General features: G+C 53.4%; 2 protein-coding genes across 2 annotated transcripts; one reads left to right on the top strand and one right to left on the bottom strand.

Moving 5' to 3' along the window:
• Nucleotides 1-5,929: 5,929 nt before the first annotated feature.
• Nucleotides 5,930-8,636, top strand: LOC149271108 (mannosyl-oligosaccharide glucosidase-like). The gene is made up of 4 exons (XM_089507622.1): nt 5,930-6,239; nt 6,329-6,546; nt 6,635-6,813; nt 6,884-8,636. The coding sequence occupies exons 1-4, from the start codon at nt 5,930-5,932 to the stop codon at nt 8,634-8,636; spliced, it is 2,460 nt and encodes an 819-aa protein (XP_089363748.1).
• A 2,272-nt stretch (nt 8,637-10,908) lies between these two features.
• Nucleotides 10,909-13,063, bottom strand: LOC149271107 (uncharacterized). Its single transcript, XM_089507621.1, has 4 exons — nt 12,959-13,063; nt 12,260-12,359; nt 11,661-11,819; nt 10,909-11,366 (listed from the first exon to the last, which is right to left on the bottom strand). Exons 1-4 carry the CDS (start codon nt 13,061-13,063, stop codon nt 10,909-10,911), a joined length of 822 nt encoding a protein of 273 aa, XP_089363747.1.
• Nucleotides 13,064-14,062: the final 999 nt, after the last annotated feature.

Genomic DNA, 14,062 nt, shown 5'->3' with positions numbered 1-14,062 from the left:
CTACAGTAATAAATGAGTATAAAGATGGCTGCCCCCCTACCAGTAATAAATGAGTAGAAAGATGACTGCCCCCTACAATAATAAATGAGTATAAAGATGGCTGCCCCCTACAGTAATAAATGAGGGTATAAAGATGCCTGCCCCTCTACCAGTAATAAATGAGGGTATAAAGATGGCTGCCCCCTACCAGTAATAAATGAGTATAAAGATGCCTGCCCCTCTACCAGTAATAAATGAGGGTATAAAGATGGCTGCCCCCCTACCAGTAATAAATAAGTATAAAGATGGCTGCCCCCTACCAGTAATAAATGAGTATAAAGATGGCTGCCCCCTACCAGTAATACATGAGAGTATAAAGATGGCTGCCCCCTACCAGTAATAAATGAGAGTAGAAAGATGGCTGCCGCCCTACCAGTAATAAATGAGTATAAAGATGGCTGCCCCCCCTACCAGTAATAAATGAGTATAAAGATGGCTGCCCCCTACCAGCAATAAATGAGAGAAAGATGGCTGCCCCTACCAGTAATAAATGAGAGTAGAAAGATGGCTGCCCCCCCTACCAGTAATAAATGAGTAGAAAGATGGCTGCCCCCTACCAGTAATAAATGAGTATAAAGATGGCTGCCCCCCCCTATCAGTAATAAATGAGTATAAAGATGGCTGCCCCCTACCACTAACAAATGAGTATAAAGATGGCTGCCCCCCCCACCAGTAATAAATGAGTAGAAAGATGGCTGCCCCCTACCGGTAATAAATGAGGGTATAAAGATGGCTGCCCCCTACCAGTAATCAATGAGTATAAAGATGGCTGCCCCCTACCAGTAATAAATGAGTATAATGATGGCTACCCCCCTACCCGTAATAAATGAGTATAAAGATGGCTGCACCTACCAGTAATAAATGAGGGTATAAAGATGGCTGCCCCCCTACCAGTAAAAAATGAGTATAAAGATGGCTGCCACCCTACCACTAATAAGTGAGTATAAAGATGGCTGCCCCCACCAGTAATAAATGAGTATAAAGATGGCTGCCCCCACCAGTAATAAATGAGAGAAAGATGGCTGCCCCCTACCAGTAATAAATGAGAGTAGAAAGATGGCTGCCCCCCCTACCAGTAATAAATGAGAGTAGAAAGATGGCTGCCCCCCCTACCAGTAATAAATGAGTAGAAAGATGGCTGCCCCCCCTACCAGTAATAAATGAGTATAAAGATGGCTGCCCCCCCTATCAGTAATAAATGAGTATAAAGATGGCTGCCCCCTACCACTAACAAATGAGTATAAAGATGGCTGCCCCCCCCACCAGTAATAAATGAGTATAAAGATGGCTGCCCCCTACCAGTAATCAATGAGTATAAAGATGGCTGCCCCCCCTATCAGTAATAAATGAGTATAAAGATGGCTGCCCCCTACCAGCAATCAATGAGTATAAAGATGGCTGCCCCGACCAGTAATAAATGAGTATAATAATGGCTACCCCCCTACCCGTAATAAATGAGTATAAAGATGGCTGCCCCTACCAGTAATAAATGAGGGTATAAAGATGGCTGCCCCCCTACCAGTAATAAATGAGGGTATAAAGATGGCTGCCCCCCTACCAGTAATAAATGAGTATAAAGATGGCTGCCCCCTACCAGTAATAAGTGAGTATAAAAATGACTGCCCCCTACAATAATAAATGAGTATAAAGATGGCTGACCCCTACCAGTAATAAATGAGTATAAAGATGGCTGCCCCCTACAGTAATAAATGAGGGTATAAAGATGCCTGCCCCCCTACCAGTAATAAATGAGGGTATAAAGATGGCTGCCCCCTACCAGTAATAAATGAGTATAAAGATGGCTGCCCCCCTACCAGTAATAAATGAGGGTATAGAGATGGCTGCCCCCCTACCAGTAATAAATGAGTATAAAGATGGCTGCCCCCTACCAGTAATAAATGAGTATAAAGATGGCTGCCCCCTACCAGTAATAAGTGAGTATAAAGATGACTGCCCCCTACAATAATAAATGAGTATAAAGATGGCTGACCCCTACCTGTAATAAATGAGTATAAAGATGGCTGCCCCCTACAGTAATAAATGAGGGTATAAAGATGCCTGCCCCCTACCAGTAATAAATGAGGGTATAAAGATGGCTGCCCCCTACCAGTAATAAATGAGTATAAAGATGCTGCCCCCCTACCAGTAATAAATGAGGGTATAGAGATGGCTGCCTCTACCAGTAATAAATGAGTATAAAGATGGCTGCCCCCTACCAGTAATAAATGAGAGTAGAAAGATGGCTGCCGCCCTACCAGTAATAAATGAGGGTATAAAGATGGCTGCCCCCTACCAGTAATAAATAAGTATAAAGATGGCTGCCCCCTACCAGTAATAAATAAGTATAAAGATGGCTGCCCCCTACCGGTAATACATGAGAGTATAAAGATGGCTGCCTCTACCAGTAATAAATGAGTATAACGATGGCTGCCCCCCCTACCAGTAATAAATGAGTATAAAGATGGCTGCCCCCTACCAGCAATAAATGAGAGAAAGATGGCTGCCCCTACCAGTAATAAATGAGAGTAGAAAGATGGCTGCCCCCCCTACCAGTAATAAATGAGTATAAAGATGGCTGCCCCCCTACCAGTAATAAATGAGTATAAAGATGGCTGCCCCCCCTATCAGTAATAAATGAGTATAAAGATGGCTGCCCCCTACCACTAACAAATGAGTATAAAGATGGCTGCCCCCCCCACCAGCAATAAATGAGTATAAAGATGGCTGCCCCCTACCAGTAATCAATGAGTATAAAGATGGCTGCCCCGACCAGTAATAAATGAGTATAATAATGGCTACCCCCCTACCCGTAATAAATGAGTATAAAGATGGCTGCCCCTACCAGTAATAAATGAGGGTATAAAGATGGCTGCCCCCCTACCAGTAATAAACGAGGGTATAAAGATGGCTGCCCCCCTACCAGTAATAAATGAGTATAAAGATGGCTGCCCCTACCAGTAATAAGTGAGTATAAAAATGACTGCCCCCTACAATAATAAATGAGTATAAAGATGGCTGACCCCTACCAGTAATAAATGAGTATAAAGATGGCTGCCCCCTACAGTAATAAATGAGGGTATAAAGATGGCTGCCCCCTACCAGTAATAAATGAGTATAAAGATGGCTGCCCCCCTACCAGTAATAAATGAGGGTATAGAGATGGCTGCCCCCCTACCAGTAATAAATGAGTATAAAGATGGCTGCCCCCTACCAGTAATAAATGAGTATAAAGATGGCTGCCCCCTACCGGTAATACATGAGAGTATAAAGATGGCTGCCTCTACCAGTAATAAATGAGTATAAAGATGGCTGCCCCCTACCAGTAATAAATGAGTATAAAGATGGCTGCCCCCCCTACCAGTAATAAATGAGTATAAAGATGGCTGCCCCCTACCAGTAATAAATGAGTAGAAAGATGGCTGCCCCCCCTACCAGTAATAAATGAGTAGAAAGATGGCTGCCCCCCCTACCAGTAAAAAATGAGTATAAAGATGGCTGCCCCCCCCTATCAGTAATAAATGAGTATAAAGATGGCTGCCCCCTACCACTAACAAATGAGTATAAAGATGGCTGCCCCCCCCACCAGTAATAAATGAGTATAAAGATGGCTGCCCCCTACCAGTAATCAATGAGTATAAAGATGGCTGCCCCGACCAGTAATAAATGAGTATAATGATGGCTACCCCCCTACCCGTAATAAATGAGTATAAAGATGGCTGCCCCTACCAGTAATAAATGAGGGTATAAAGATGGCTGCCCCCCTACCACTAATAAGTGAGTATAAAGATGGCTGCCCCCTACCAGTAAAAAATGAGTATAAAGATGGCTGCCCCCTACCAGTAATAAATGAGTATAATGATGGCTGCCCCCTACCCGTAATAAATGAGTATAAAGATGGCTGCCCCTACCAGTAATAAATGAGGGTATAAAGATGGCTGCCCCCCTACCAGTAAAAAATGAGTAAAGATGGCTGCCCCCTACCACTAATAAGTGAGTATAAAGATGGCTGCCCCCTACCAGTAAAAAATGAGTATAAAGATGGCTGCCCCTACCCGTAATAAATGAGGGTATAAAGATGGCTGCCCCCTACCAGTAATCAATGAGTATAAAGATGGCTGCCCCGACCAGTAATAAATGAGTATAATGATGGCTACCCCCCTACCCGTAATAAATGAGTATAAAGATGGCTGCCCCCTACCAGTAATCAATGAGTATAAAGATGGCTGCCCCGACCAGTAATAAATGAGTATAATGATGGCTGCCCCCCTACCCGTAATAAATGAGTATAAAGATGGCTGCCCCCCTACCACTAATAAGTGAGTATAAAGATGGCTGCCCCTACCAGTAATAAATGAGTATAAAGATGGCTGACCCCTACCAGTAATAAATGAGTATAAAGATGGCTGCCCCCTACCAGTAATAACCGAGTATAAAGACGGCTGCCCCCTACCAGTAATAACCGAGTATAAAGATGGCTGCCCCATTGCAGGTAATAGGTGGCGGTATAAAAATGGTTAACCCTTTACCGGAGACGGGTGGGGTTACAGAGACGGTGACCGGAGACGGGTGGGGTTACAGAGACGGTGACCGGAGACGGGTGGGGTTATACAGACGGTTAGGGTCACCGGCGATAGCAACCGAGGCAAAGAACTTTGGACTCGCGCGTTCTGGGTGTTTAGATCTCGGCTTATGTTATACGTGTCTCTGATAACCACGCCTTCATCTTCAGCCAATCACAGAATGCGAATTAGAGCGAGGCTTGGTACGCACAGCTTCGGGACGGCTAGTAATTGGCTGGCAGGTATTTCCTAAACGAAACCGGTAGCAGGTATGAGAACCGGGCATTTCAGAAGGTTTCCTCGGCATTGGTGGTAAATATTCTGGTCATGTGATAGTAGGGGGCATGTGGGTGATCGATTGCCTCATGTAAAACCGGCCCCTGTATAATGTATAGTTAAATCAGTGACCGGCCCCTGTGTAATGTATAGTTAAATCAGTGACCGGCCCCTGTATAATGTATAGATAAATCAGTGACCGGCCCCTGTATAATGTATAGATATATCAGTGACCAGCCCCTGTATAATGTATAGATAAATCAGTGAGCCGGCCCCCTGTATAATGTATAGATAAATCAGTGACCGGCCCCTGTATAATGTATAACTATATCAGTGACCGGCCCCTGTATAATGTATAGATAAATCAGTGACCGGCCCCCTATATAATGTATAGATAAATCAGTGAGCCGGCCCCTGTATAATGTATAGATAAATCAGTGAGCCGGCCCCTGTATAATGTATAGATAAATCAGTGACCGGCCCCTGTATAACGTATAGATAAATCAGTGACCGGTCCCTGTATAATGTATAGATAAATCAGCGAACTGTCCCCCTGTATAATGTATAGATAAATCAGCGAGCCGGCCCCCTGTATAATGTATAGATAAATCAGTGAGCCGGCCTCTGTATAATGTATAGATAAATCAGTGACCGCCCCCTGTATAATGTATAGATAAATCAGTGACCGCCCCCTGTATAATGTATAGATAAATCAGTGACCGGCCCCCTGTATAATGTATAGATAAATCAGTGACCGGCCCCCTGTATAATGTATAGATAAATCAGCGAGCCGGCCCCAGTATAATGTATAGATAAATCAGTGACCGGCCCCTGTATAATGTATAGATAAATCAGTGACCGGCCCCTGTATAATGTATAGATAAATCAGTGACTGCCCCCCTGTATAATGTATAGATAAATCCGTGACCGCCCCCCTGTATTATGTATAGATAAATCAGTGACCGGCCCCCTGTATACTGTATAGATAAATCAGTGACCGGCCCCCTGTATAATGTATCTCTCATGCAGCTCTTTCCGTGTCCTTAGCGTGTAGCATGACCCGGGAGCGCAGACGCCACGTTGGGGGCGACCCCCGTCCTTGTCCTCCCCCCCGGAAGGCTGCGCCCCCCCCGCGAGGATGGAGCGGCGTGGTAGTGGTGGCCGCGCTGTGCTGCACTGTGGCTGTTGGTGCGTACGGGTACGGGGGGTACGTGAGGTGGAGGCGGGCTCTCCGGGTCGTTACCCCTCACCCCGCGCCGCCCGTCATTGCCCCGGACAGCCACCCCCCGGTCACGTTTTGGGGCTCGTACCGGCCGCAGGTTTACTTCGGGATGAAGACTCGGAGTCCTCGCTCGGTGGTCACAGGTACGGGGGGGGGGTGCGGGAATCCTCGCTTAACCCTTTGTGTCCAGCTGCCCCTCCCCCGCCCGGCGTGACGCGCATCTCTCTTGCAGGCGTGATGTGGATGGCGCAGTCGGGGCCCGCGGCCCTGCGGCACACGTGTGAGCAGAGCGACGGGCTGCCCCGCTACGGGTGGCTCCTGCATGACGGGGTGAATTTCGGGATCCAGGAGGTCAGGGATCGCGGCTTCACGCTGACCACGGAGTTCGTCAAGAGGCCGGGGGGAGACCACGGAGGAGACTGGAGCTGGAGGGTGACCGTGGCTCCTCAGGTTAGTGGGGCCCCTGCTGTCTCGTCCCCCGTGGCCGCCCGTCCACGCCGTGTCTCACGTGGGGCTGCCCCTTTCTCTCGCCCCGCAGGCTTTGGCCCCCGCCGGACAGCTGGTCTCCCTCCTGTTTTACGTTGCCACGGACGGCCAGGGAGAGCTGACTCCCCACGTGGAGGCGAACGGGCGTCTGAGCCGCGTGACGGGAACCTCCGAGGAGCTGGGAGGATTCACGGTGCGCTTCCCCGAGCCGGCCCCCGGGGGCCACGCCAGGTATGCCAGCACCACACGCTTGCCGCCCCTACCCCCCTCCTTGACGCTAATGTGTGGCTTCTCTCCTCAGCTATAACCACCTGTCCACTGCTTGCGGCGGCCTCCACACGCTGACCGACCTGGTGCGCCGCAGCCTGCGAGACGGCTTCACTCACCCCGCGGCGGCTGGGGGTCCCTCCGGCGCCAAGAAGAAACGCTACTTTGGCCTGGACACGTACCGGCCCCCGCCTGGCCCCCAGCCGGCCCCCACTCACTCCTACTTTGTGGTTCACCAAGTGACCTTTCAGCTGCCCTTCCGCGCCGAGGTCCTGTTTGAGTCGGACAGTGTTGTCCAGCGTCCGGGGCCCCTGGCCGGAGAGGCTCTGAGCCGCGAGCTGGAGAGACACCGCGCCGCCATGGAGAGGCGCTTCCAACGCACCTTTCAGCTGGAGGAGAAAGGATTTGCCCCGGAGCAGGTTGCCTTCGCCAAAGCTGCCCTGTCCAACATGGTGGGGGGGATGGGCTACTTCTACGGCCGCTCGGTGGTCCAGTCCCCCTACAATCCGGAGCCTGTCCTCTACCCCCCGGCGCCCCTCTACACCGCCGTGCCCTCTCGCTCCTTCTTCCCTCGTGGCTTCCTGTGGGACGAGGGCTTCCACCTGATGCTCATCGCCCGCTGGGACCCGGCCCTCGCCTGGCAGTCCCTGGGCCACTGGTTGGACCTGATGAATGCCGATGGTTGGATCCCACGGGAGCAGATCCTGGGGCCTGAAGCTCGCAGCAAAGTGCCCGATGAGTTTGTGGTCCAGCACGATGAGAACGCCAACCCCCCGACCCTGTTCCTGGCCCTGAGCCAGCTGCTGGCCACGCCGGACTCCTTGGGGGAGGGGGCCGCCTTCCTGCGCAGAGCATTTCCCCGCCTCAAAACCTGGTACGATTGGTTCAACACGACGCAGGCCGGGCCCCTCCCCCACACGTACCGCTGGCGGGGCAGAGACACGGATCCTCTCCGCTTCCTCAACCCAAAAACCCTGACCTCCGGCCTGGACGACTATCCGCGTGCCTCCCACCCGTCGGAGGACGAGAGGCACGTGGACCTGCGCTGCTGGATGGCTCTGGCGTCTCGGGTCATGGCGGATATCTCCGAGCTGCTGGGGGAAGACGGCGGTCTGTACCGCGAGACAGAGCGGGCGCTCACGGACAACGCGCTGCTCGACCGCCTGCACTGGTCACAGAGGCTGGGGGCGTACGCGGACTACGGAAACCACACGCAGAACGTGGCGCTGGAGTGGGAGAGACCGCGGCCGCTTCCTGGCCAGGACCCCCGCGCCCTCCCGCCGCCGAGGCTGGTCCGGGTGGTGAAGAAGCGCCCAAGGCTGCAGTTCGTGGGCTCTCTGGGATACGTGTCTCTGTTCCCCTTCCTCCTCCAGGTTCTGGCTCCTGATTGGCCGCATCTCGGCCGCCTGCTCGACCAATTAGGAGACGCCGACCAGCTGTGGACCCCCTACGGCCTCCGCTCGCTGGCCAAGAGCAGCCCCCTATACATGCAGCGCAACACCGAGCATGACGCCCCCTACTGGCGTGGCCCCATCTGGATGAACATGAACTACCTGGCCGTTCGGGCCCTGCACGCGTACTCCCGCCTGGAGGGCCCCTACCGGCAGAGGGCCCGGGATCTGTACCGGGAGCTGCGGGAGAACCTGCTGGCCAACCTGTACCGGCAGTACCGAGACACGGGCTTCCTGTGGGAGCAGTACCACGACGAGACGGGCCGGGGCCAGGGCTGCTACCCCTTCACGGGCTGGTCCTCCCTCATCGTCCTGGTCATGGCGGAGCAGTACTGAGGGGGCGGGGCATGGGGGGCACGATGCGACGAATGATTGGCGGTTTGAGGGGAGATGTGTTTTAAAGGGCAGTGTCCCCCGAAGCATGGAAAGGCTTAAAAGGCGGGGCTCAGGGAGTCTGAGATGGGGAGAGAGCGTGGAGCTCAGGGAGCTGGGCAGGGGGGCAATTGCCCCCAGGCCGCCCGAAATCTAATCTAAACCGCCGCTGGGTGCTGATGCGCCTACAATATGGGAAGCCGGATCGGCTATTAAATAAAAAAAAAAAATAGTATTAAAGCAGCGCCGGCCGGCGGCATCAGCACCCAGCGGCCGTATGCGATGGCCGCCAAGTGATGGGAGCAGCGTGAGGGGTGAAAGCTCCGCCCCCTCGCACTCACCTTTCACCCCTCACGCTGCTCCCATCACTATGCGGCCATCAGATTGTTGGAAATCGAATCTAAACGGCCGCTGGGTGCTGATGCTGCCGGCCGGCGCTACTTTAATACTTTATTTATTTATTTTTAATATGGCAAGCGATCCGGCATATTAAATAAATAAAAAAAAATGATTAAAGTAGCTCCGGCCGGTGGCATCAGCACCCAGCGGCCGTTTAGATCAGTTTTCCAGCAGTCTGATGGCCGCATAGTGATGGGAGCAGCGTGAGGGGTGAAAGGTGAGTGTGAGGGGGCGGAGCCACTTCACTTGACTTGCCCCCCAGGCCTTAGGCTGCCAACCCTCCCCTGGAGCAGGGGGTGGGTCCACAATACATTAACCCTTGTCAGAACATTTTAAAGTCCACAATGCGGTTGTTATGGGTCTCCACTGTACATGTGACTTATTAACGCTTTCCCTGCTGTGCAGGGTGTGATCACCCCCCCCCCGGCCAATAAAATACTTTGTGACAAAACTGCTTCCTTATTCTGAACTCCATGCTGATTGGTACTGCTGAGATTAACTCCTCCTCTGCCAACCCCACCAGTGCTGTATCTATATATATATATATATATATATATATATATATATATATATATATACGGTAATATAACCTCCTGCGCTGTATATACGGTAACATAACCTCTGGCGCTCTATATACGGTAATATAACCTCTGGCGCTCTATATACGGTAATATAACCTCCGGCAGTGTATATATACGGTAATATAACCTCTGGTGCTGTATATACGGTAATATAACCTCCGGCAGTGTATATATACGGTAATATAACCTCTGGTGCTGTATATACGGTAATATAACCTCCGGCAGTGTATATATACGGTAATATAGCCTCCGGCGCTGTATATATACGGTAATATAACCTCCGGCGGTGTCTATATAGGGTAACATAACCTCCGGCACGCTATATACTGTGATATAACCTCCGGCGCTGTATATACGGTAACATAACCTCCTGCACTGTATATACTGTGATATAACCGCCGGCGCTGTATATACGGTAATATAACCTCCAGTGCTGTATATACGGTAATATAACCTCCGGCGCTGTATATACGGTGATATACCATCCTGCACTGTATATACTGTGATATAACCTCCTGCACTGTATATACTGTCATATAACGTCCGGCGCTGTATATATGGTAACATAACCTTCGGCGCTCTATATACGGTAATATAACATCTGGCGCTCTATATACGGTAATATAACCTCCGGCGCTCTATATACTGTAATATAACCTCCTGCGCTGTATATACGGTAATATAACCTCCTGCGCTGTATATACGGTAATATAACCTCCGACGCTGTATATACGTTAATATGGTAATATAACCTCCGGCGCTGTATATACGGTAATATAACCCCCTCCCCCGCATTGTATATGCGGTAAAGTAACCCCCAGCATCCCCCATGGGTCAAAAAACACAAGAACACTTAATGTCTTTAAATGCTTTATTGGGCAGAAACAGACCCCCCCCCCCCCCCCCATATTAATCAGCTCTGCACAATCTGCCCCAGGGACAGCCCGAGGTCTTTTGGGGCAACTTAACCCTTCAGGGGAACTGCCCCGCTTTCCAGGTGTTTAGTTGCTGCTCCATCACGTGGTAGAAGTTGCACCAAGACATGACGGGAGACTAGGGGGATCTGCCCCAGCTGGATGCTGGGGCAGAATAAATATTATTATTTACCCCGGGGCAGTTCCTCTTCAGAACTCTCCATACTGTCGCTCTTTCAGGATGCGACCAGGAGGACGAGGGCCAAAGCGACCGGCGCGGGTTCAGCCACCAGCCACTCCACGGACAGCTTTCCAACACCGCTGGCCTCGGCGGGCCCTTTGTCACCCGGTGGCTCCCCGGCCCCGCTCCACCCCAGGGGCATCTTGGGTCTCCTCGCCCTCCCGGATGTGGCAGCGGCAAACGTCTGTGCCAGAGCCTCCAGTCAGCTGGCTGCATCTGGAGCACTGATCCTCCTCCCAGCAGGGGTGGCCGCTGCCTCCAAAGAAGTCCACATACGGCAAGAAGGCAGACTTCCTGGAGAGAGGCCTACACTCCCCCCCCTCCTCGGGGCTCCGGGGCCAGCTGCCCCCCTCGCTGGGGGTAGTTCCGTGGCTGGTGTCCGTCTCGTCCGTGACCTGCACAGAATAGGAGCAGCTGGCGGGGGGGTCCACGCTGAGGCCGGCGGCATGCGATGGAGGGGGTGGAGAGGTCGGGGGGGCGGCGCTGTAAGGGGGTGGAGGGGTGGTGGGACGGCATGCCACCTCCTCATAGGCTGGCAGTTTGCAGGACGCTAATGCCCCTGTGAGGAGAGAAAAGGCATTCAGTCAACGTGGATGGGGGGTAACGCAGGGTGGGGGTAACACTGAATGGGGGTAATATGGGGTGGGGCTAACACTGAATGGGGGTAATACAGGGGGTGGGGGTTATACAAGGTGGGGGTAACAGGTGCTATAAAGGCACGACCAGGAAGCTGAGTGGGGGGGGCTGCATGTGACGGCTGAGACACAGGGGACCGGGGGCAGTACAGGGGGGTGAGGGGGCACTACAATGCGCGGGGGTAACAAGCAGGGGCAGTAGGGCAGGCGACACTCACTGAGATCCAGCACGGACGGGGGGGAGGGGGAGGCGCGCTGGAGGGCGATCAGGTGGATCTGGTGCTGCCTCTGCTGCTGCAGGCGATACTTGGCTCTACGATGGCGGAGAACACAGCAGCAGCTCAGCAGGATCAGAGCCGACCAAAGGAGCCAGAACCCTGGGGAGGAAAAACACAGGCGGGGGTCACAACCCCGGGTAGGAAAATCACAGACGGGGGTCACAACCCCGGGGAGGAAAAACACAGGCGGGGGTCACAACCCCGGGGAGGAAAAACACAGGCGGGGGTCACAACCCCGGGGAGGAAAAACACAGGCGGGGGTCACAACCCCGGGGAGGAAAATCACAGGCGGGGGTCACAACCCCGGGGAGGAAAAACACAGGCGGGGGTCACAACCCCGGGGAGGAAAAACACAGGCGGGGGTCACAACCCCGGGGAGGAAAATCACAGGCGGGGGTCACAACCCCGGGGAGGAAAAACGCAGGCGGGGGTCACAACCCCGGGGAGGAAAAAAGCAGGCGGGGGTCACAACCCCGGGGAGGAAAAACACAGACTGGGGTCACAACCCCGGGGAGGAAACACAGACAGGGGTGACTTACACCACAGCTCGTAGTAGTGGGTGCAGCAGCCGCTCTCCCCGCAGCAGTGGCCGCTCTCACACAGATACGGCCGGCCGACCCCCGGACAGAGACCTCCAACCTGCAGGAGATACCAGAGACGCTCAGAGACCCGCCTCATACTCACGGCCACGCCCTCTGTCACACCCACTCACCCCACATTGTCACGCCTACCAACAAGCCCACTCATATCCCACTGCCACCTCTACCAAAACGCCCACTCATACCCCTCCGCCCACTCACACCCCAATGCCCCACTGCCCACCCCACAGCCACCTCTACCAACACGCCCACTCAAACCCCACCGCCCACTCACACCCCACTGCCTCACCGCCCACTCACACCCCACAGCCACCTCTACCAACATGCCCACTCACACCCCACTGCCTCACCACCCACTCATACCTCACCGCCCACTCATACCCCCAATGCCCCACCGCCCACTCACACCCCACTACCCCCCCACGTCCAGCCTTCTGCCCCTAAAGCTTTTACAGCAGAATATTGTGACAGTTTGCGTGCATCACAGATACCCGGCGGCGGGGGCTCCCGACCTGCATCCACTGATCCAAAAACTGCCCCAAAGGGGGTAACTCCCCCCCCACTTCACTCCACCCAGATCAGCACACAGCCGCAGTTCCACTGCTTTAACCCCTGAATGACTTTTAAGCCCCTGCTTACCTGGGCATTAATGGACGGGTGAGGAGGGAGCGCATGCTCAGCGCTTCGGAGGGGGGCGTCATACAGACAAGGGGTCCCACAGGACTTGCTGCCCTGGCCCGCCATGCACTCGGTGCTGTGCTCTGTGTCTACTACACCTGGTGTTGCTGCGCAATGTTATCAGGGCCCGCTGTGTACAGTAAACACAAAACTAACACTCTGGGGAGGAGACAAAACTGCCCCCGGCTGGGACTAAACTGCCCCCCCGCTGGGACTAAACTGCCCCCCGCTGGGACTAAACTGCCCCCCGCTGGGTCAGGACTGGAGTATACAGAGCAAGGAGGGAAATTCAAGCCCATGGGGCAATAAGCAGGATCTGGGCACCAAGCAGCCAGAGGGTTAATGCGCAACAACATGCAAGTAACCCCTTCACTGCTGGTTGTCCCGGGCTGTGTGTTGGGGGGGTACATGTTGTAACCCCTTCACTGCTGGTTGTTGCCCCGGGCTGTGTGTTGGGGGGTACATGATGTAACCCTTTCACTGCTGGTTGCTGCCCCGGGCTGTGTTGGGGGGGGGGTACATGGTGTAACCCCCTCACTGCTGGTTGCTGCCCCGGGCTGTGTCTTGGGAGGTGCAACCTTTTCACTGCTGGATGCCCCGGGCTGTGTGTTGGCGCGGGGGGGGGGGGTACATGGTGTAACCCCTTCACTGCTGGTTGTTGCCTCGGGCTGTGTTGGGGGGGGGTACATGGTGTAACCCCTTCACTGCTGGTTGCTGCCCCGGGCTGTGTGTTGGGGGGTACATGGTGTAACCCTTTCACTGCTGGTTGTTGCCCTGGGCTGTGTTGGGGGGTACATGGTGTAATCCTTTCACTGCTGGTTGCTGCCCCGGGCTGTGTGTTGGGGGGTACATGGTGTAACCCTTTCACTGCTGGTTGTTGCCCTGGGCTGTGTGTTGGGGGGGAACATGGTGTAACCCCTTCACTGCTGGATGCCCCGCGCTGTGTGTTGGAGGTACATGGTATAACCCTTTCACTGCCGGTTGCCCCGGGCTGAGTCTTGGGGGGGCGCACGTTGTAACCTTTTCACTGCCGGTTGCTCCGGGCTGTGTCTTGGGGGGTGCAAC

The sequence above is a fragment of the Sceloporus occidentalis genome, unplaced genomic scaffold, assembly GCF_023333645.1.
Source record: "Sceloporus occidentalis isolate IW3139 unplaced genomic scaffold, rSceOcc1.0.p SCAF_564, whole genome shotgun sequence".
NCBI classification, from domain to species: domain Eukaryota; kingdom Metazoa; phylum Chordata; class Lepidosauria; order Squamata; family Phrynosomatidae; genus Sceloporus; species Sceloporus occidentalis.
Note: the sequence above shows the minus strand (reverse complement) of the source record. Positions and strands in the feature narration are given on the sequence as shown.